Here is a 24,374-nt window from a genome sequence, read left to right as displayed (position 1 = left end):
TCCTTCTCTGGGTAGAGGCACACTCCCTTCTTATTTGTCCTAAAGTGACCCCTTTGCAAGCCCCTGCTTCCGATATGTCAGTGGGGGCATATCTGTTCATTCCCAATATGAACTAAGAAGTATGTTTTTTCAGCTGTGCGTCTTCTGCCCTGGAGGGCTCTTAGGTTAGCCTGTCCTTGCACAGAAGCCGCTGCGCCCCTGAGGCAGAGTGGCTCCCCTCTCCTGGCCCTCAGCAAACCTGCAGAGAGTGGCTATTCGCTCAGGAGACTAGAAAAGGTTAGGAAGCAGGAATGGGAAGTTAAATGGATGCAGAGGAAAATATAAAGCCCCACAGCTTTTAGCCCAATACTCGTAGACTCTTCTCTCTCAGCTTTGCGAAGGTATTCCGTCTGTAGTTAACAGGAGGTAGATGTAAATGCTCTTAATAGCCCTGAAATTCAAATTCACATCATTTAAGAGCACCACTGTGGTGTCAATCAGAATAGAGTACTGCAGGCTTAATTGTGAAAATAACCTAGAAACCCTGAGGATGGAGTGCTTTTTATACACCTGAAGTTACACCAGCTATGGGGTTCTTCTCCACCTTATTTTTACTAAGCTATTACCATACCCACGTAACACTTAGGTCCTCCGTGTGAGCTTGAAGGGGACCAGCCCTGCCTGTCCCTCCAGGGAGCTCAGCGAGGGCCGTCCATTGCTCCAGCCCACAGCACAAGGCAGGGTGAATGAGTCCGCAGGACACTGAGAGGAAAGCACTTGTTTTTCCTAAAGTGAAGCATGAGGCTCCAGGTGCTTTTCAGTCCTGTCGGCAGGTACCCTCTTGCTCTCACTGGGAAAATCTGTGCCTTTAGGCATCACGGTTCTCCCTGCCTGAGGCTGGTCCTGGCTCGGGAGTCTACAAAGCACGCTTCGGTGAAAACGGGGCCTCGCTGTTGGGAGAGCCTGTGGCGCCCGAGAAGCAGAATGAGAAACCTGCTGCCATTTGGGTAAATCAGAACAATTTTAGAATTCCACGAGGGAATTCATAAGCACAATCTACCTCAATGGCAATTACACCCACAGTAAACATGACTTTCTAACACTCGTAACAGTGACTGCGGCTTGGAGGAAGAAAATATTCCTCTTCAGCAGCCAAGTCTTGCCTCCCGAATAGGATTCCACCACACGAGGGTTTCCATGGTTAACTGGGAGGACACCCAGGTAACCCAGCGATGATTTGGAGCATATTACATGGCACATGTCTGCCCTGAGATCATCCTGTATCCCTGATGATAAGAAACTGGCAGGCAGAGTGTGCAAGCAAACATCAAACACAACACATTCCGAAGACAGGTGAATTAGTACATGGTGCCGAGAGCATGCAGTGGAGTCCTTCCAGGCCTGACGAACTCAAAGTCTGGGCCTACACTTAGCCCTTCAACACCGTGCTGCCCAGCTGTAAGTCGGACTGAATTTTCTAAGGAACAAGGTGAAGTACTCAAACTATTATTTATATAGCCAGGGGTGGTAGGGCCACTTCGTCTTACTTTTTCTGTGAAGATGCTCACCAGAAAGCCCTAAGCACAGCCATGGCTAACTCAGGAGCTTTCCCGGCATGTAGACCTGTGCAGGTACATTCCCCTCCACTCTCTCCCTGACTACATTCTGCAACCTTCCATCAGCTATGTGTGCATTGATTCGGGGGCAATCAGGAATTTTTAAGTGCTCAGTGGAAAAGAGCCTATTTCCTAAAAGACAGTGAAATATGCTCACGTATGAACACCTCCCAGTATGTTGCCTTTTCCTATGGCCTCTTCAGTAGCGGAGGAAAACATACTATCTGTTATATTTCTAAACAGCCTCTAGCTTTCTTGCTAGGCAATGGAATTTACCTGGAAAAAGAATACTGGAAAGATACGCCTACATTCGCTAACAGCATGCATCGGAAAATCATAATTCAGGGTAAGTTATGTTGATAACATGCCTAACTTTGCCAGTCATTCTATGCGTGACATTAGCAAAGCCAGGAGAGGATCCTACTCTTTTATATTAACATTGGAATGGGAGATGAGAGAAGCCTGGATCTGTCTCTAACTAACTATGTGACCTGGGCAAGTCTCAGTTACGAAAGGAAGAGTGTAACTAGGGTCCTTCCAGGAGATCCCCTTGAACTCACAGATCCTACGATGGCCTGGGTCCTCCAGCTTGTGAGGAGTCTGGTGCCTTGAAAAGCCACAGAGATGCTTCCAGATTTCCAGGACACAATTAAAATGTCTCCCCTTATTCCTTGCAACTTTCTAAAGTGGCTAACTGATCCCTAGGGAGCCACTAGGGCCTCTGAGAGCTTATTGTGCACACCTCTCATTTGTGCTCTGGGTAAGACGCCTGCCTTAGAAAAACAAGAATGCTTGGGGAAAAAACCTAACTCCGCCTGTCAGTTACAATGGGAAAGCTATTGTATGTCCTGAGGCACCACACTTACTCAGGCTAAGTTTCCCTAAGGCTCATTGACTGTGTGTCCCAGTAATAATGCTCAAAGGATAATTTCTAGGACAATAAGAAAGAAGTCCTACTGCAAATAGATGAAAGAAAGTATCTGTTTACCAAAGTGGGGGCAGAACTCACATCTTTCTGTGGAGAGGAAATAATTTTATTTCCCTTAAGCTTTGAGGTCATTAAAGGAGACCAGAGGAAGGCCAGCATACGGGGGAATTAAGGCACACTCCTCAGTGAACAATGGACAGGGGCCCCCACTCCTCACAGTCAGTCTAGATGTGCATTAAATAGCCAGATTGGATTTATAACCAAATGAACAGTTTACATTATCTCCAGTATAAATGCTTCGACGAGTGTTTTTGTGGGTGTTTCTTTTTCTGCAATGATGGGAAAGTTTGGGTGTGTAGAAGTTAGTAATAGAGAAAAAAATATATATTTACCGTATTTTCCAGCGTATAAGACGACTGGGCGTATAGAAGATTTTCCTGGGTTAAAAAGTCATCTTATACGCCGGAAAATACGGTAGATTTATTTTGTCTTATTAATCAAGGATCACATTTGGCTCGATAGACAAATACATTTGTGGGAGCAGTAGGTGTGTGAATTTGTAGCATTAGGAGGCAACATGATTATACTTCTCCAAATCCGTGACTATTAATAATAGCACAAATAATACTTGAAATATAAAGTTCTTTAGATCACTTCAGTGATGCATGTGAATTTCCAGAGAAAACTAAGTTATGTTGAATTAGTTACTATTTTATCCGTAGATTTGGACATAATGTATAAGAAAATTTGATAAGCATATACAATAGAAATGCTTTTGTCTTACATGAAAACAGATCCATTAATATTCAGGGTGACTCACCAGCATGCTCGGAGGAGATGGTAAAAAGTAGTGAGGTTTTAGCATTCTGATGGGGCTCTACATTAGGATACTGTGTTATATCAAACCCATATCCAAAAAAAGAAAAGTCATTTTATCTACCATGCACTACACAGATACTGGAGGAATGAGGTAGAATATAAGTAATATTAGCATTGCTAGCAATGAGCAAAAAGCAGAGCAACTCTAACATGCAAACATGCAGAGAGGAAGAAAGGAAAAAAAAGTACTGAAGCACCAGAGAGATGCATTGGTTAAAAGAGATTCTCTAAGCATACTAACCTGCTGGTTCTAATGAATTTTCTACTTTGTCGTTAACATCGAAAACACGATCATGAACACCTATAGTTTTCATACAGCTATCTATAACAAAAATAGAGATAACAGCCAAATATGTTAGTGCAGACACCCTTAAACTCCCGTTTCTTTCTTTCTCTCTAATTTTTTTCCTTTTATTTATGTAGATTGTTTTACAATCAATGGCATGTATCAAAATGCCAATATTGTTCCCATTTGCTGTGCACATACAACAGTCTAAGAAACAACAAGTTAGCAACTGCTGTGTACTTAAAAATAAAAGCATCATGAAGAATGATGAGAAAAAATCTGATGAAAACTAAAACATGAATGTTGATATACAAAACAGATACCACACAGGATTTAACAGTAAAAAAAGTGTTACCGCTGTGAACCAGACCACACAATCAAGCATGCGCAGTGAAGCCACCCTCTGAAGCTCATTCGAGGGAACTTACTTGTTGGTCTCACAAAGACTTTGAGCTTTAGACAGGACCTTCTTCCGTTATCTTGGATTGCGGAGGCTGCGGACAAGACAAGAAGAGAGAGGGGAGAAGACAACAGATGATCACTCTTCATTTTCAAATGCAAGCGGTCTGCAATCAATTCTTTCCTGAATAAACGGAGCAAACTCTAATTCTTCCCAGAAGTTAAAACAAAAATACATTTCAGATTGGCACAGAGTCTTACAGAAGGAGCTACTTTCCTACCCCTGTGTTCTCTTTTCAATATGATGAAGAATCACGCAAGAATGTTGGTAATCTACAGAAAATGCTTTGGATTTTTATTTCAAAGGCTCTTCCATTTAACTTGATCTGTTATCAATTTTCTCTAAAATAAGAAGATAATGTTTGAGCCCTCCCGCTTTCACAGAGCTCCGCCTCCTCCTCGGCTGCAGGGCTCAGGGGGCCAGCAGAGCCCACGGTGAAAGTGCTGGCAAAAACCAACCACAGATAGTTACGAGGGCAACTTAACCACGACCTGCCTCTGCTGCAGAAAGCAAAGCTTTGTCTGTCCTGAAAGCCTGTCTGTCAGTGCTTTGCAGGTAATTCAATTAGAGGGTCTGCTCAGAGCTTGGCTCCGAGTTCTATACGACTAAGCCGAGCCCAGCCACTTCCCTCACGCCATTATAAGTACAATATGCTATTGAGACAGCGCGATGCAATGGCACGTTTATTTTCAAAAATGTGCCACAGAGAAGGATGGAATTAATAAAGTGGGCTTACCCGAAACATGACAACGTGTTTCGAGTTATAAATCATTGGAGGAAGAAACTTTCCTCTCCTCCTCAGGACAATAAGACCGTAACCTCTCCCTGCGTTTGAAAGATTATCTCCCCTCAGCATGCACAGGGTAATGTCAAAGGGATCTCCCAGGGCGGGAGGACCCGGGACCATCACATGTGTTTACTATGCATCCTAGAAATGACAGAAATGAGCGCTGCATACTTTCCTCCCTATGCGCTTGCTTCAAGTGGTTTCTTTGTTCAGAGCAGATGACATCAATCAAAACACACATGGCTAACAATCCGTCTGGTGATGCCCTCAGTGACAGAGACGGCTGGTGTGTGGTGTGCCTTCTCCCTCCTTGATTTTTACCCTTTGCTATGCTTCCCGGGGGGGGGGGGGGGGGGGGGGAGCCCAGAAAACGAAAATGCTTATTTTGAAGGTGAGAGGATTTAAGATGCAAATTTCAAACTAATTTTACACGAATCTCTTCCTGTAATTCCAGATCCCCATCCTAGAGGAGAACTTACAAATTCACTACCTAACAGACATCAAGCTGCAAAGAATCCGAGCATCAGTCTTTGATACCTGCAGAAAACTCTTAATTCTAAGACAAAGGTAAAAAATAAAATGTTTTTGGCCCTTCCCATCTCCCAAGTTCGTTTACTCTGACAAGCAGTTAAGAAGTGTTAACAGCTGGCTTTGCTGGAGGCTTTCATTAAATCAAAGTCGGAAAAACTCCCTCTACTGACACTGACAGTAACTAGTGTGTTATTTAGGGCACAGTATCTGCCCTCTGTGGTTTGGTCCAGGAAATGGTGTCCTTCCTGTGGACCCCAACTGCAAATGTGCATCCCAAATACAGTCCACGTAGGTGACCCCAGTTCATTAGGAAAACCGTGGGTTCTTGAGATTGTTTATGTCTTTGTGTGAGAGGTGGTGTGAGAAAGCGGGCAGATTTAGATGTAGGAGAAATCCTATAAATGCAGGACAAAAAAAAAATCACTGTAATAATTAAACAGCAACCACTGATAAGCTGTCCAGGAAAAAAAAACTGAAGAGAGCTCTCCCACCAGCTCTCCAAGAGGGACAATTAGCCTTAGCTACTGGATGAGTTACATTGGTCTGTAAATTAAGAATGTAAAATGTACTTCTATTTAACACAAAATAAAACCTCTTTCCCATCAAACTCCTCCATTAGTTCCTCATCGCCTCCCTGAAACCAGAAAGGCTGTAACGATAATGTGACTGACAACCTATGGCACTGTTAGCCTCTAATTCTTAGAAAAAAAGTCTGAGCGAAGAGTATAAACACATACTGTGAATACACAATGCAGAGTACATGAAGTCAATTGACACTACACTCTCTGACCTGAGCTCATAAAGCAAACTCTTAACCCTTAGAGCCAACCTCAGTGGGTGAGCCTTGCTCAGTCAGTTTACGTCGGCTTCCTTATTTACCATGCTGAAAACCAAAAAGCATAAAAACCTCTCTCCATATATCGGCAAAACTCATTTTTCAATGCAAAGCTTAAAAAAGCGAGAGTGTGTCTTTCTTCCATGGTATTTTCCAGATTTCTTAACCCTTGGCTGACCAATGTAACATGCCTTTATATAATTTATAAATAGATTATTATTTGTAATATATTATTAGAACTTGAAGCTATTATATCAATTATAAATATATATTATTAGTAGTACTTGAAGCTATATTTATAATTTTATCATTTATAAATGTATATTTAGTAATATATTAGTATTTGAAGCAAATTGTATCATTTATAAATATAGATTATTAGTAATATATTATTGTAGTATTTGAAACTATAAGATAATATCAAAGTACTTTACTAGTCACTAGTAAAAAGCCAAAGATTGAGCATTAAAAACACAAAATAGAGGAATTGAAAATGTAATATTCATACAGTAAATTACAAAAAAAAATCCTCTCAAGATCAATTATGAGGAAAAAAATTGAAGATGGATGTGAGGGAGTAAAAAACTTAAAATGTGCCTGTTTTTGTAGGAGGTAGCTTTTAATCCCTATGATTCTAGACACATCACTTTATTATTTTTTTTAATCCTCACCTGAGGATATTTTTCCATTGATTTTTAGAGAGAGGGAAAGACAGAGAGAAATATCGACATGAGAGAGACACATTGATTGGTTGCCTCCTGCACGAGCCCTGACCAGGGCCCAGGCTAAGGAGGAGCCTGCAACCAAGGGAAGTGCTCTTGACCAGAATCGAAGCTGGGACCCTTTGGTCCACAGGTTGGCTGTCTATCCACTGAGCCAAACCGGCTAGGGCTAGAAACATCACCTTATAATGATCAACTTTATCTTTGTTAAGACAAAATTTAAGTTCTCATGCTGCTTTCCTTAGAAATTTAATAGTGAATAATTATCAATATGTATTACTTCAGCTCCATCCATCCAAATGCTTTTAAAATCCCTACTATGTGCCAGTTTCCCTATCAGGTGCTGTGGAAGCAAAGGTATATAAGACTTAACTCCCTATCCTTGCGCTGTGCTCATTCCATCTGGGGCCATAAATATGAACCACAGTGTAGGCACCAGGCGGGATCCCTGTAGTAACCGAGGCTTGCATGTACTGCCAGCATGGCTTTGGGCAGGGAGTTAGCTTTGTCTGGGAATATGAGGGTGTTCCAGACATGTGTGTCAGAGGGAAATTCATCAAGGCTTCACAGATCCCCCGGAAGCTGACCAATGGCCACTGAATTGTCCCCAAGTTCCCAAATGGAAGGTTTAGCAACCAAGATGAGGTGTTAACAGGTGAAGAAAACCTAGACCTGAACTCTTCCTATAAAGATACATGGATTATTCTAATGGAATTTGTCAAATTAAAATGAGAAATTCAACTCAAAATGAGAAATTCAACTCATGTCTTACACATTTGTCACATAATCCCAAACCCTATCATTTACTCAGTTTACTGCCAAAAATGTACACTTGGAGTCAGGAAGCTGAGAATAGGGGAATGGGGACCATTAAACAAGCACAACCTCCCACTCCATGATCTTAATAGCAACTGTATAATAATCAAACCATAGGGCCCCTTCCCCCTAATGATCTGCAAAGTACCAATGAAAACCTTCCAGCACACAGTGAAACAGTACCTGGGGCCCTCTGGGTCTCCGTGCCCACAGCATCATGCTAATAAGGCACGAGGGCTGCTTATCTTCACTCTCTCCCGTGACCTCAGCCAGGGGCTCTGCGTTCAGCCTTTCCTGCAAACCTGTCTCCTGGGTCTCCTGGGGCTCAGGTGAGCACTGCTCAGCACTTACCAGCCAATTTGATACATAAAAGGATCATACTCAATGCCCTCAAATCAGTACTTCCAAAAGCCGCATTCAGCACTGCAAATACATGGGATATTCACGTCACAATTCACTCGGAGTCTGATGCGTGAGAGAATACTGGCATCGAGCTTGTGGTCAGCAGCTTCTGACCTGGCTGCCGTGACCCCCACCTCCTTTGATGCCACTGTCCTGTATTCACCTCCCCTGAGAGTGGGCTGGATCTAGTTTATTGCCTTTTTAATGAGCAGAACGTAGCAAAAAATAATGGGATGTCACTTCTGTGATTATGTTGCAAAGAACTGTGACACACACATTCTCTCTCCCCCTCCCTCCCTCGTACTCATGAAGCAAAGTGACATAATGTGAGATTCTTGATGGAGAGGCCCACATGGCAAAAAATGGATGCTTTAGTGCAACAACCCACAAGGAACTGAGTCCAATCACGGCCAATCTCGTGAGTGAGCTAGAATGAGGGTCCTTAGCTGAGTGGTGAACTGACTCGCCTGTGAGAGACGCAGACCCAGAGGACCCAGCTAAATTGCTCCTGGATTTCTCACCCACAGAAAACTGTGAAAAAAATAAATGTTGGCTTAGCCACAAATTGTGGAGTAATATGTTTCTCAACAGCTAACTGATTCCAGGCAATCAGAGGCTTCCCACGGCTGACTTGCGACCTAAGAACTAAGACACTGGTGTGTGCTCGGCTCCAGGCCCGCCTGGCCCTTGCTCAGAGAGCAGGTCCCTCCTCGTGTTGCTGCCTTGTCTAAACAACTTCTCAAGCTCCTGGTACAAGTTCCCTTAAAACAGGCCTCGAAGAGTGGTAATTATAAACTTCTGTTGAAGAAACACTACAAGATCTATCTATTTGTTTTCCCTCCAGCATTTAAAAACTGTTTTTCATTTTCCATCCCATGCCACTTAGTTTGTTTTTGCTAATGTAGCCAACCTGTGTTGTTCCTTGCAATTAACATGATGTCTCACGTTAAATCCAAATTGCTGGGTAAACCTACATGATCTTTGATTCAAAATGTAAACTTAAATCATAAGAAGGAATGCTTTCTCTCAAACATGAGAAATAGAATGTAAAGGTAGGCTTAAAAGTATCTGAAAGTTAAAAGTTCTCTTCATATCAAAAAATTCCTATGTTATCTTTTAAACAGGCTATCAAATTAATACAAACAGATGAGATTTCAAGCAACACAAAAATAATCAAGGTAACAACCTTCTCCAACACCCACTGGAAGTTTAGCAGGAGAGGGGTGAGACTTTCATATTATACATTCTTACATGTTCAGGCCCAATACTGTACTCATTAGTCAGTACTCATTAGTCAGTATTAACATCTCTGCCTAACCTTATTCACCCTCAAGTCTTAATTCCAAATTCCCAAAGTCCAGATCCTTCTCCTTTTCTGTGTCCCTTGTCAGTCTGGGTACTTTGAGAAGTTTTTTTTTTAAGAACAGTCAGCTGTTCCTCCTCCTCCTCCCTTTCCCTCCCTCCTCCTCCTTGTGTGCAGAAGCATTAAAAATGCAGTTTTCCATTATGTTTGCCACAGGCAATATTTCTCAATTTGTGCAAGTCAAAGGAAAAGATAGGCTATTAGTTGTTAGCACAGCCCAGTTTTTCCTCTGTAGGTTTTCATGTGGTTTAACATACAACACAGATATGTGCAAATTAGGTGATGGCAGAATTAAGCATTCATATTCCTTTCACAGTAAATACTGAAAAAGTTAAGCCGATGCAAATACATAATACTACTGAAAATGTCTTCCAGAATATAAACCTATATAATAAAAGGCTAATATGCAAATCGACCGAACAGCGGAACAACCAGTAGCTATGATGCTCACTGACCACTTGAGGGCAGACGCTTAATGCAGGAGCTGCCCCCTGGTGGTCAGTGCACTCCCACAGGGGGAGCGCCACTCAGCCAGAAGCTGGGTTCACGGCTAGCAAGTGCGGGGGCAGTGGTGGTGGCGGGAGCCTCTCCCGCCTCTGCGGCAGTGCTAAGGATGCCTGACTGCCTAAGATGGCAATTGGACATCCCACAAGGGTTCCCAGAGGGTGCACTCCCCCCGCCCCAAGTGCATGAATTTCATGCACTGGGCCTCAATAAAATCCATTTTGTGTTTGTGGGTAGAGGGTGGGGAATAGGACAGAGATTAACTGAAGCCAAATGGATGGCTTGGAAAATGGTTACCACACCCTCAGAAAACGTCTTAAAACAAAAGTTAGGCAAGAATACCCCAGCACCAACTTGCCACTGGCCATCTGCCCCTTGTAAAAAGAGCACAAGCACAATGCCTATTTTCACATGAAGCGCATAATCACCAGTCATGATGGAATATATGTCCCCATTCTACCTTTTGAGATTTTAGAAGTCACATGTTTTACTAATGTGCTCCTGGCCCCAGGTTTATCAAACTTGCACCCAATGGGCACCCACAGGAGCTGGCTCCATCTGCCCACACATTTCACCGCTTGCCGCCCGCAGTGTCTCAAGACTTCAATCACTGGCAGGTTAAGGTCAAAGTCCCAGACGTAAAGTTTGAAAATGAGGTTACTAAGTGAAGGTGGAAGCCTTGGAGAAATGTAAAATATCATGCAAATATTAGACACTTTGATAATGGCTCTGGAGATGTTTCTTTTTAAAAAACTAGAAAAGGAAGAGAGTGGTGTGTTTCCAGCAATACAATAGGGGTAAAATGACACACACTGCAAGCTAAAACTTGGTTACAACACGAGGGAACTGAAACAGGGACAAATAATTAGAGGAAAGTTCAGGGCAAGCAAAGTAAAATGAGTTCCAGCTGTGCAGCCTCAGACAAAAGAGAAAACAGGAGGTGCCACCAGGCACCCACTGCTCCCCTCCCCAGCTCTCTGCCCCCTCGGGCACAGTTCTCACTGTAAATGCTAACTTGAATATTATTTAAATTCCTGCAGCTGAGCCTCAGTAGATCAATTACTTTTTCTTAGCGACCTCAAATAAAAGGCTGAGGACAAGTTTCTTTCCACTGATTTGTAGGAATAAACAAATAGGGCATTATCATGCTTTTATACACATTTGTTTGAAGTGTGAGCAAACTTGTCCTTGTTTTCTAAAGCTCGGAGACAACAAACTTGTTTCTACTGCCTCCTGAATCAGCTTATGATTTGTCCCATATACTTTGATATCTAGTAAGGCAGGAGCAAAAAGAAAAAATAACCTGGATTTCAGAGAAAGCTTTTAAAATTCCCTCTATAGTTAAGGAAATTTTAAAGTCGGCTTCAATCTCAGATTCTGAACCTAGACTTGATCTCATCCTTCCATGCTATGGCTGGAGACATCCATTCCACATAGGCAGAGAAAGCAAGGTAACATGTAGATGTCATTTCAATTGTTAACCAAACCCCCAACATGAGGAGCTTTAGTTAAGCCCCTTATTGGATATTTTACTATTTTAAAAAAAGAAATCACTGAACATCTTTGAACAGTTAGGAAAAAATTAAGTTTCCTATAATAGGCTAAGTGCTGTCATCGGTTTCTGAGACCTCGGCAGGCCTAAGGCCACGCTATTCAAATGACAGTCCCGGGCCATGAAGGTCGGGTGGTTCTTTTCTCTTGTTTGTGGTCATTTTGGTGAATTTCACCTGCTGCACCAGATAGGTGTAATCTGACAAAAGAAGATAGGTAAGCAGACTGATTGGTTTACAAACACTCTTCTTCACCTGGAAGCCACAATGAAAGTCACAACAACAACAACAAAAACTCAGACAGAAGGCAGAATTCCCAGAATCCCAGAGAGGAACTTCTCCACAGGCTCCGGTGCCGCCGGGTGACGTGCTATTGGGTGGCTACGGCCTGGTAAGCACAGAAGGCCACGAGCCCTATTACGTGTACAGTAGTAACAGAAACGATGCTGTTAGCATGCCGCACTAATGTAGCACGGCAGGAAATTACTAATAAGTCACCAAGGTAATACAACTCAAAGAAGCGCCTAGAAAAAAACGTTGATCTTTCTTTGAATCTTTCATAATCACTTTCATCCTTCTCTTCCTTGATGAGGTGCCTTGGAAGGGACACGGTTTAGTGGTCTGAGTGCATGCATGATGATGCTTTGAACTTTCACCTGTTCTCACCTATTTTGTGCCTTTCCATCAGCTGCTTAACCCACCTAGGCCTCGGTTTCCCTGTAAGCCTTCCTGGAAATAAATTAAGTCTGGCCTACTTTAGAGGGGCACTAGACTTTTACACTGCACTTGGAAACTCGGTGCTGGATCCCCATAGATCCAGATGATCATGTCACGACTCGACAGATATCGTCAGCTCTGTCAGTGCTGCTCCCTCTGCATGCAGTGTCCCTCAGCAAGCAGTCTCTAGTCTGACTGCGGATCTGTAGGAGGGAGAGGGGATTCGGTCATGGATAATTTGGATAAAAAGGTATGGATGAGTCATCAGGAAAATCAATGGGACAAGGGGGACAAATGTGTCCCTTCATTTCTAGCCTAAATGAGAAAAACTAGATTCTACCCTAGTTTTTATTTGCGGTGGGGGGGGGGGGGGGGGGGCCCGGGGAGGGGAGCGTGAGGTGGTGGTGAATGGTGAAGGGGTGAAGGGGTTTAGTATGTGAGGATGTGAACTGAAGCAGGGCTGAGAGAATTCAGAGAATTAGAAAGGGCAGTGAAAGACCCCGTCCTTTTGAAAATCATGCCAAGGTTCTGAGAGTTCTTTTTTGCATTCATTTGAAGAATGTGATCTTGCTATTACACTAGAGGGATGCTGACCAAGGATGAGGACGTAGATGCTGCAGACAAGCAACACGGCTGGGAGCTGAGAGTTGAGACTGCCTTTGCAGCTGCACAGACTTGCCCCAGCGCTGGCACTCAGTAAAACCAGCCCAGAGGTGACGCCAACCCTGCACCGTGCCCATTCCTGCCCGTGGGTATGGTTCCCATTCCTGTCTTCAATATACTTTTGCATCATATTTGCAACTATTTATACAAACCAATTATTTCTGTGGTTGTTTTTCTTGGCCAGTAGCCTACGTTCTCCCCATCTGCCATTTCTGGTGGTAAGGCAAGTATCCAGGCAGGAGTGGCCACTCCTGTGTACACCAGGTCCTTAATGGAACCCTAGAGGCCTGAACAAATTACTTTCTTTCTTTAGAAGACTACTAAGTACTACCAAGGAAGGAGTCATTGAGGTACCAGGATTATACAACATGTTTCACACCAAAAATGCTTTCCTTGATGACGATTATTTACAAAGTGCATACCGCCAATGTTGGGGGCTACATTCCAGTTTGCTCTTGGAGTAGGACCATTTCCACTAAAGTCAGTGGCTGTGCAGTGCAGGCATCATCCCCGCAGAACAGCAGTCCGGGTCTCCCATCGTCTCCCCCACCCTTTCCCCTCCTTCAATCCACATTAATAACCAGTCGCAGCAATATTCCTCCCAGAACCTCCTCCATCTCCCTTTTCTTATGTGACCTTTTCCTTTGCCTCTCAAGACCCCAGCTCCCTCTGGCCACTTGCGCTATCTCTCATTTCTCCAACACCTGCACCAATCATGTAACCATCCCGTTTGGCTGTTAGGTAACATCTCTGCTACTAGAGTTTCGAGTTCCCTGTGGTCAGGAGCCCTGCAGGATTCTCAGTTCTGAGGAGTCCACTGCTTTGTTCATATTCAGTAAAGATTTGAAGAATGAGTCTAGAGATTAACAACATTAGTGTGGCTGTAACATGATTTGTTGACAAACGTGAACCCAAACTCAGCTTTAGAATGAGAAAGAAAAACATAGAGAGGGATAGTGGTGAATGTCAAAGACTTTTTTTTTTTTAAAATCCCCCTTTCCTGGCATGTTCCTCTCCCCTCTCTGCTGCCTCCTTCTTCGGGAAGGAGCTTGGAAACTGTGACCTACTAGTTCGCCAAAGCTCAGAGCAACATACAAAATTCAAACACATTCAAATGCGTATCATTTTCATATCTGTGAGTGTGTGGTCCCGAGAGATAAGAAGTAAATGAAAGAAATGTGGGTATCTTTAGAGCCCAAAATATGCAGAATCCATCAAGTGATCAGCCTGTGGAGGGGCTGCAAGCCCCTTGAGTAAACAGGAAAACAAAGGCAAGAGGATGCTAGAATCCCGTGACCATGGACTTCTCTAAGTACAGAGGAGTGAGGCTGGGGTGGTGTGAGCACAGCTGCAGGTGCCGCCATCCTGGCCGAGTCTCTAGTCAGTCAGAACCTTACTCACGACCTGGGATCATAGCCTCTATTTTAGCCACAGCTGAGTTCAAAATTTAACTACAGGCATTTTCATACGAATCAAAACCACAGAGCTAGTGTTTTGTTTTGGTTTTTTTTGTGCTAAACAAGTATCTGAGAATGTGAAACTAATACTTTCAAAATGTGGGCAAACTTCGGCCATTCAGAGTAACAGGTCAGACATGTAATTCCTACTTAAAATATATAATGGAACAGCTGATTTACACTTAGTTTTAAAACATTTAAGAGAACAGAAATAAAAACTTCATATTTTTCAGTTTAAATTCTTATGAAACTAAGAATTACTTAAGTACTTGGAAGGTTTTACAGTCGAACAATTTAAGGACTTAAAAAGGAAAGAATATATTAAATCTTTAATGGTTAAAGGAGTTTAATGAACCAAGTTTGTAAATGGAGCCGATATATCTTATAATATAGAATCATAAGATGTATAAACTCATTTGAATAGACTGCATTTGACATTTTAAGGAAGAATCCTATTTTTTAATTTCTAATTTTAATAAGGCAAAATTTAATAAGTCAAATATCAAATCCAAACTAACCTTTTCAATATCCTTTCCTATGGACAAAAAGCATTCTCTGTGCACCAGAAATTCATACTGACACTTCCTTTCATGTCATGGCTCATGCTGCCTCCCAGAGAGGCCCCCAGGGTCACCCACCAAAAGCTGTCTACCCTCCCCCCTCCATATTCCTAGCACCCCATCTGACTGCCTTTCTAGGTCCTCGCATGACTGGCGGGTAGAGGCTTGTTTCCTGGTTGATTGTCTATTTCCCAATTAAACTGTAAGCTCCAGAAGCAGAGATCACTTTTTAAATACACCGTCATGTCTCTAAACCTAACACAGGGCTGGGTGCAAAGCAGGCACACAAAAAAAATGTTTTTGAAGAAATGAATAAATAAACAAAGTAAAAACTGAATAAGCCAGAAATACTCAGGTCTGTATATTACAAAAAAATAACCAGAGACCCAGGTGTTCTAGAAACCTGAGATCTTCACAGATTGCTAGGCGGGGCTTTTTCCATTCTGCGAATTTTACTTTCTTGTTTCCTCTTGCTACAGGAGTTTCCATCTCACAGATAGATGAACGTTTTGCCCACTTTATTGCTGCGGCAAACATTTTAAGAGATTTGTTTACTTTTTGATTTGTCAAAAACCCTAGTTTAGCAAGCAGATAATGCACAGATGGTACCAAAATGGATAATCAAATATTGATGAATTACAATGATAACTTTAACATGAAATATACTAAATAAATCGATGTATTTTTAGGAGCTTCTAGTAAAAGTCCACAGAATGGAGAAAAGGATAACCATCCTTCAAAATATGTTCCTATTTCTTAAGAAATTTTGTGAAGCTAGCATATAAATACAGGTATCCCACTAGCCATACATTAATACTGACGTCCTATTTAAGTTTTAAGAAATTATTTACATTTCAGTGCTGACTCTACATGTCATACAAATAGAAAGGTGTTTTTTTCTTCTTCATAACTGCACTTTGGGCAAAAAAAGCTCACTCTTCTGCTTTAGTGGAAGAAAAAGTATGGACTCTTGGGTCAACTTATCTTTTTAATCAAAGAGGTCTCAGTTGAAATTGGCTTTGAGTTTGCTAATTACGAGACTCAACAGGGGTTTTTCCTTATTTGGTGTAACTCATATTTCTATTCATTAACCCCAGTTTTAAAAGGATTAAAAAAGTCTGAAAAGAATCAACTTAACAGTTTAAAGAATATTGTTTCCCCTGTGATACCTTTAGATACTTCAAAGTGCAAACGTCCCCCACCCTCCCTACTATCTAATTACCAATCTTTCCTGGTTGCCAGAGGGGGTGGTAGAAACACACTCTGAACTTCCCAAGGACACAGTGCTTCGGGGAGATGAGAAATTGGTCTTTTTTTTTTTTTTTTCATTCTATAGACGGGGAAATTTTATGTCAGCCTGAGTTATAAGGAAATCGGGGTTCTGAAGGGCAATCCTGCCAGCTGCTTCTTGCAGGGCCATGCCACTGGGTTCAGATGCTTTCATTCCGGTGAAAAGATCATTACCAGGCAGCGCTGGGAAGTCAGCCCTCCTGTAAGTGCGCTCCTTTGTTATGAATATGGAACAGATGGAGCCAAATCTATCTGCTCCATAGGAACAAAAACACTTACAACCCAGCTCTCTCTATTAAAGACTCTACTTAGCTCCTTTATACCATCGGCTTTCTGTGCACTGCTGTGAGGTTTTGACTTTATAGAAAAAGGCACTTCATAAAAGCAACAGTTCTTACTCTTAAACCAAAGTGGCCTAAGAACTAAAGAAGATGAATACACAGTTTCACCCACAGGACTCCTCGGAGATATGCAGATATTCAATTAGGGGTGTGTGTGTGTGTGTGTGTGTGTGTGTACCCTTGCATGTATAGGAGGAAGATTGTATTAAAGTCTGGTAAATGTGCGCATTAAAACAACGGGAAAATATAGAGGAGAGAGATGAAGATGTCATATTTCTCATTATGAGGATGGCATCTAATTGCTCTGGCATAATAAAATGCCAGGATTTAATTTTGTATATGTCTGTAAGGCTAGGGAGGGCTGTCTGGGACAAAATTTATGATGATGCACAACAAAATCACGTGGGTAAATATAATTAGTAATTAGGATACTACAAAACAAAGGCTATATGATGCTTCCTCACTGTGAAAAACAGTAATAATCACATTCCGCATCATGCCGATTGGCTGTTATAATCTGAAAGATGTAAAAACTGCAGTTAAAACCAACGTGGTGCTTGCTGACCAGGCTGATGGGCCTAAACACAACCAAAAGGCCACACCGACAGCATGCTGTTGCCAAGACAGGTGTGTTGGCAGGTAGCCAGGTGAGTCTCACAGGCTTCTGGGTGCAGATGCACAACTGTCTATGCACCTTGCCTTGTTATTACCAGCAGGGGAAAGGAGTGTCTGCCTTATTCCCTTGCCTTTATGATACTGGTACATTTAAAGTCTGGTTGCCTCTTCGGAGATAATTGAAAAAAGAAATTCTGTGGCGGGACGCTTTGATTCAGACTAAATCAAGTCTTCGGGCAGATTTCCTCCTGCCAGTGGAAGCACAGCTTGCCTGAAGTCGTAACCTTTGTGGGAGGAAAGGAACTGGCCTTGAAGCAGATCATGAAGCAGATGTTTTATGCCAAATCAGAGTCTGGGGATACGTAGGCTACTGCAAATAAGACTCTTCTTCTGTCTGTTCAATCATTTCAATTCCCTGCAGTGTGAAATATGAACTTGCCAACAAATGGCCAGCATGCTGTGCCTCCCAGCAGGAGGGGTAAAGTGCCACAGCTGTGCCAGAGACCGGAAAACTCGAGACGCGCATGACATGTTCATTAGTTCTCCTGTACATCCAGGCCCTGAACCAGGTCATGCTCCAGAACCCGTACGCAGGGCGGGAGCGGGGACTGCTGCCTACACCAGGGGAGAACGGCACAATTTCCACCCACGTGAGACACACAACTTGTACTCCTGTCTTGGATGACCCCAGAAGGTTAGTCTTTAACACAAGAACCAAAGAGCAGATCTTTTCTGGATATAAATAGATTGAAAAAACATGCCCACCACCCAGGCCGGGTGCTCACTGGGTTAGAGAGTCGTTCTGATAGGCTAAGGATGCAGGTTGATCCCCTGTCAGGGCACATACAAGAATCAACCAATGAATGCATAAATACGTGGAACAAAAAAATCCATCTCTCTCTCTCTCTCTCATTAATAAATAAAAATTACAAAGAAAATGAAAAAATGTTTGCCAAAGATCAGAGCTTTTTCCTGACTTTATGAGCAGTAAGAAAATGAAAGTATGAGCCCCAGCCATTGTGGCTCAGTTGGTAAAGGGTTCAATTCCTGGTCAGGGCACATACCCAAGTTGTAGGTTTGATCCCCAGTCAGGGTGCCTATGGGAGCCAACTAAGCAATGTTCCTCTCTCACATCAATGTTTTTTTCTCTCTCTCCTTTCCTTTATCAAATCAATAAAAATATATCCTTGGGTGAAGATTTAAATAAAAAAGAAGAAAATGAAATATACTTTGAGCCTCAAAGCATCCACGGGAGATTGAGATGGACTGGTGATGAACTCATGGGAAAGCTATCTTGTCTTTATCAGAAAGATGCAATTGTGGAAACTGTCTGGCTCACCTGTGGCAGGCAAACGTAACACTAGCTCCTTCTAGTGCACCGGTTTTTAGTTCATCCCACATTACAGTTTTCCAATAATAAAACAGTTACTTTATCTACATTAAAGGCAAGTAAAATTAGACTAACAAGTTTCAATTTGAGGTCTTTGCAGCTCATTGAACACACCTATTCACACATACCTTTATATCTATAATCCTAGATTTAAAACATCCCATATTCAGTCCTATTGTGAGATTTTTCAAAGGTTAGTCACATGCTTTCTAGTGCCACATTCTTTCATCACGTTTTAATCATGAGCTCCTTAAGTAGAAGTCATTAGCATCTGTAAACATTCCCTTGCAGTAGTATTTAGCAATATATTCACTCTGTGTAGAGCTATTTTAAAAGGGAGAATAAATCTTAATATGGGATAACAATCAAGCATAGACATCAAAAGATAAATTAGAGGCTTGAGAAGCCTCAGTGACCCCTTTATGCAATTTCTGGAAAAAAAAAAGATGTTTGAAGTTTCTCAATCTTAAAATAGCCCAGAATCATCTAGTTTATTTTAGACAATGGATGATAGGAATACTACTTAGATAATCCAAAGCATGACCTAAATCATGAGAACATGTTCAAGAAATGAAACGAGTCTGAAATAATTCATTATTTTGAAATGAGGCCAAATAAGTGCACATGGTACACGCTCCAAATGGTAGACCATTATCACAACTAACGGCCAAGTTCTCATTAGTTTAGCATTTCCAAATGAATGCTGTAGTCAATAAATCTCTCGCAGAATGGTTGCACATGACTGTTTTAAGGGATTAATAACAAGACCTATATTTTTATGTTTTAGGATTCTTTTGGCACCCATTACTCTAGAATATTATTTCACTGCAATGTTTCTTTTTCTCTATTTAACCTGACCAAATACAAATTTGAAACATGAAGTTATTTCTTAATTGATGTGGAGCTTGGTGGGAGGGAACTTCATTTCAGGATGCATAATAATATCTTATAATAGCTTCCATTTATCTAATATTTCTATGTACCAGGCACTGAGCCAGGTTTATTAAGTTTAATCCTCAGAACAGTACTGCCAGGCAGGTATTATTATCCTCATTTCAGAGACGAGGAAACTGAGGCTTAGAGGGATAAGTAGTTACTGATGACATATACCGCTAGCATATGGCAGAACGGATATTCAAGTCCAAGTCTTTCTGATGCCAAGACTCTACAACCTCAGTTTACGGTATAAATCATGCTTTTCTTCATGACTGCCCTACTTCAAAAATTGGTTTCATAATTTCCCAGAAGCTCTTAAAAATCTTTCCAAAAAAAAATCTGGGGATATGTTAAAACTTGGTAGAACTTGACTGTGTATCTTAAGTATTCCCAGTAGGTTTCAGCAAGAAAACTGAGTGGGGGTTTTGCCTGCAGGGATATGCCCTCTACAGCCTTCCTCATCAGGTGCATGTCAAGAGAAAGTATTTTCATACTGTAGTATAGGAACTGCCGTACTCCTAAGGACCAATATGCATCGCTGTAGGATACTGTTTTGTTCCTGATGTTCCAAAGAGAAGACTGGGAAAATTGGCAGTGTCCTTAGTACACACTCCCCTGTGAAAGGAGAGATTTCTCAGCTTGGCAGTGCTGTGCCCGGCCTCCTGGCATCCCTTGGGATCTGGGCAGCTCTTGTCTGCTCCTGCTCCTACCTCTGTGGTGCCTTGGCCTTGGCCTGGAGAAGAAATAAATCAGCTGACAACTTTGTGGCACAACCACCAAAATGAACACGTAAAGCATAAATTCCTCTTGTCCAAAGTCCAACTGAGAGGGTTCCGTTGGGGGAGCCCAGAGCCACCTGCCTCTTTACACATAGAAAGAGCCAATGGCTTTCCTGGTGTCTTAGAAAAATGAAAGATGCAGCAGATTCACTAGTTTATACCTTAAAATTCAACAATTACATGAGCTTATTGATAAAGTACACCACAGACAACTTTGCATGTTTCTGTTTTTTCTTTTCTCTCTTGTAATGTAGGTATTTGATCTATAAATGTCCTATTCACCAGCACATAGAACATTTCCCTACGCCATCTAGTTTCCTAAAATTCTTCCCCTTAAAGAACAGAATCCATAGGATTCCATCCAGAGAAACAAAGGATTCTGCTCCACTCTGTTCAGATGGACAAGAGTCCAGCGTGGTCCTGACGGAGTCTGAGGCCGATCATGTTACTCCTCTGTTCAGTACCCTCCAGGGTTCCCAGCTCCCATCTCCCTCAGAGTGAAATCCAGACCTTTACGGTGACTCCACCCCCACCCATCACACACCTTACACACAATTACAAAGATCCCATGTTCATCCTGCTCCGACCATGGGGGCACGCACCTCTCCTCATGCCCTTGCTGTTCTGTTTCCTCTGCCTGGAATGCCCTTCTGCCAGATGGACACATGAGGCCCTTCCTCATTCCGTTTAATTCCCTCCTCATGTGTCAGCAGGTGAGAAAGGCCTTTCCTGTGCTTGCTCTCTGCTCTCTCTCTCTCTCTCTCTCTCTCTCTCTATATATATATATATATATATATATATCTAATCTAATAGACAAATATGCAAATTGACCATACCTCCGACACACCCACAAGCCACGCCTACCATCCAATCAGAGCGAGTATGCAAATTAACCCAAACCAAGATGGCTACAGCCACAGAGAGCAAGGTTTCCTAGGTAACAGAGGAAGCCAAGCTTTCTGCCAGCCGTTGCAGGCCTAAGCCTCCACTCAAGCTACAAAGTTTCAATTATAGAAGGTAAACAAATTCAAACAAATGGCGGCAGAATGGAGCTTGAGAGAACAGGCCAGGGTTGCTGCCGGCAACAGGGGAAGCAAAGCTTTCCACACACCCTGGCCGGGCCCACCCGCTTAAGGAAACAAAGTTTCCATTATAACCCCAACACAAATGGCTGTGGGCCTCGGAGGGAGCCCCAGGCTTGGCTCTGCTCCAAGCTACAAAGTTTCAATTGTAGAAGGAAAATAAATTCCAGATACCAGGGCCTCCGCTTGCATTGCCAGGGGGCGTGGCCCACCTGCAAACCACCACAGGCCCCTCGCTCAGGCCGCCCCACGCCCCAAGGGAACCCCACCCTGATCCGGGACACCCTTCAGGGCAAACCAGCTGGCCCCCACCCCTGTACCAGGCCTCTATCCTATCTAATAAAAGAGTACTATGCAGATTGATCATCACTGCAACACACAATATAGCTGCCCCCATGTGGTCAAAGATCCTGCCCCCATGTGGACACAAGATGGCCAGCAGGAGAGGGCAGTTGGGAGGCACCCGGCCTGCAAGGGAGGGCAGTTGAGAAGGACCAGGCCTGCAAGGGAGGGCAGTTGGAGGTGATCAACCCTGCAGGGGAGGGCAGTTAGGGGTGACCAGGCCATCAGAGGAGGGAAGTTGGGGGCAAACAGGCTGGCAGCAGAGTGGTTAGGGAGTGATCAGGCTGGCAGGCAGAAGCGGTTAGGGGCAATCAGGAAGGCAGGCAGGTGAGCAGTTGGGAGCCAGCAGTCCTGGATTGTGAGAGGGATGTCCGACTGCCCGTTTAGGGGCAGTGGGACATCCCTTGAGGGGTCCCAGATTGGAGAGGGTACAGGCTGGGCTGAGGGACCACCCCACTCCGTGCACGAATTTCGTGCACTGGGCCTCTAGTATATATATATATATATATATATATATATATATATAGATATAGATATAGATATAGATATAGATATAGATATATATATAGATATATATATATATGTTAATTGATCACCCTATGTTATATATAATTATATAGAGTACCCTATATGTATACATTTAAGTATATTTATATGTTATATATCAAATATATATATATATGTGTAAAACAGCAATTTCTCTACCGTTATATTCTCTAGTCTCCCTACTGTTTCATTTTTTTATCATAGCATTTACCAACTACCTGACAATATTTCATATTTATTTATTTGCTTGTTTATCCCCCTCCCCAGCCCTGCTATCCTGGAAGAGTGTAGGTTCTATTAAAGCCCGACTTTTGCCTACTTTTTTCTCTACTATATTCAAAGAGTCTAAAATACTATCTGGCCAGCAGTATGTACTCAGTAAACATCTGTTGAATGAAGGAAGGCAAGAAGGATAAATGAATGAAAGACAAGGTCACCCCAAGAAAATGTGTTTTCTCACTGATAAATGCCCACAAAATCAAGTTTGGAGTAGAAAAAGGAACATAAATCAGCCAATAACTGAGTAGGCATGTGAGTTTCCTGCACTGTAAGTAGGTCCTTAGCTTGCTATAAATGTGAGTAAGTGGCTTATTTTTCTAGAGAGAGTGAGGCTATTTTTTCCCCAAATACAATTAAGATGCACTAAGACATATTTGCATAAAGGAAAATGATTTTAAAGTACCTTTGGAAAAGCGTCTCCTAATAACCTGGTGGTTGTCTTCAAGGCACCCCTTGAAGGGTAAAGGGTGAAGGGTGAAGGCAGGTGACGGTAAAATGTCAGCCAAGTATTAAGTCCAAGAGGGGGAGGTCAGGTTGTTGGTGGCCTTTATTTGGCTGAGCAGCAGCAGCCCTGCGTAGCCTAAGAATGAATAAGGGGGTGACGCAGACCTGGAGGTGATTCTCATCACCATCATCACTGAGAACCGAACACTGGGCATCCTTATACCAACCTGTGAGCTTCATCACTGAATCACAGAACTCAGCGCTGTGAACCTTAGGGACCCCAGCTAGTTCACTCCCCTCCTTTTACAAGTTGTAGAAACTGAACTTCAGCATTTCAGAGAGGACAAGTAACCCCTCAAAGTTCAGCTGAATTGAGAGAAGGATATTGAACAAGCTGATCTGGCCCAGGCACAGTTAGCCAAAAACAACAGTTCACCCGAAACACTGAGGACAGAATTAGAGCCAAGACGTCATCCCCAAAGCTCCTCTTAAATACGAAGAACCAAATTATTACAAATTAAATACCTAATGGATTTAGAGGATAGCTAGTTCTGCTAAAATTTATGAAACAGTTTAGCTGAACTTTTTATTTGATGAACACATTCTTTAGAGTGCATGTAAAATCAATGTGTATAATACATTTATGTCCCTTTTATAGAAAAGAGTAGAATTTTACTATTTTAAATAGCTGGAAGGTTATGGCTAGTGCATCTTCATAAGGTCAGTCATAGTTATGATTTATTTTTTTTCTCAAATATATGGTCAGAGACACAGTCTCAATTAAGGTATTACTCCTGGAGGAAAATGGGAGGCACTTTACAACTCTCTGCTTTATGATTCTATTTCCAGAAAGCACAGTAGTGACAAGTGGGAGCTGTCTGTGATGCTAATTTGAAGAACTAATGAAATCATATAATGGTTATTTCTCATAAGTAGCTACCAGCCCCTAATCTATTCTCTACACAGTACAGGACTACATTCTACATGTCAACTCTGCCAAGGGCAGGGCAGCTGTCACCACTGGTCTCGGCAACGCCACACACACATCCCTGCCCCCACCCCATCGCCACCATCGCTATCATCACACTAAGAAAGAGGCTTGTAACATTTTATCTCAATTTTCAGGCATCAAGAATTTCATTGAACTCTCAAAGAAATGTTCTTCCCCCTCACCTACAGCTATCTTTTCAAAAATTTCAACTACTTTTGTTTCTTGCAACCAATTTGATCCTGAATAGTATATGAAAACTGGATTTTTAGAAATCAAATCATTTT

At 42.4% G+C, this 24,374-nt stretch overlaps 1 protein-coding gene across 3 annotated transcripts in view; it reads right to left on the bottom strand.

Moving 5' to 3' along the window:
* EFNA5 (ephrin A5) overlaps positions 1-24,374 on the bottom strand; it is a 284,206-nt gene that overhangs the window by 5,671 nt on the left and 254,161 nt on the right. For 2 of the 3 annotated variants that reach the window (XM_008144496.3, XM_028149783.2), the window contains exons 3-4: positions 4,117-4,182; positions 3,644-3,724 (exon numbers count right to left, since the gene is read on the bottom strand). In XM_008144496.3, coding sequence (XP_008142718.1) covers positions 3,644-3,724; positions 4,117-4,182 — 147 coding nt within the window. The remainder of the gene's footprint in view (positions 1-3,643; positions 3,725-4,116; positions 4,183-24,374) is intronic. The other variant, XM_028149784.2, reaches the window with a different exon arrangement.

The sequence above is a fragment of the Eptesicus fuscus genome, chromosome 4, assembly GCF_027574615.1.
Source record: "Eptesicus fuscus isolate TK198812 chromosome 4, DD_ASM_mEF_20220401, whole genome shotgun sequence".
Classification (NCBI taxonomy): domain Eukaryota; kingdom Metazoa; phylum Chordata; class Mammalia; order Chiroptera; family Vespertilionidae; genus Eptesicus; species Eptesicus fuscus.
This window is presented reverse-complemented; position numbering and strand designations above follow the sequence as displayed.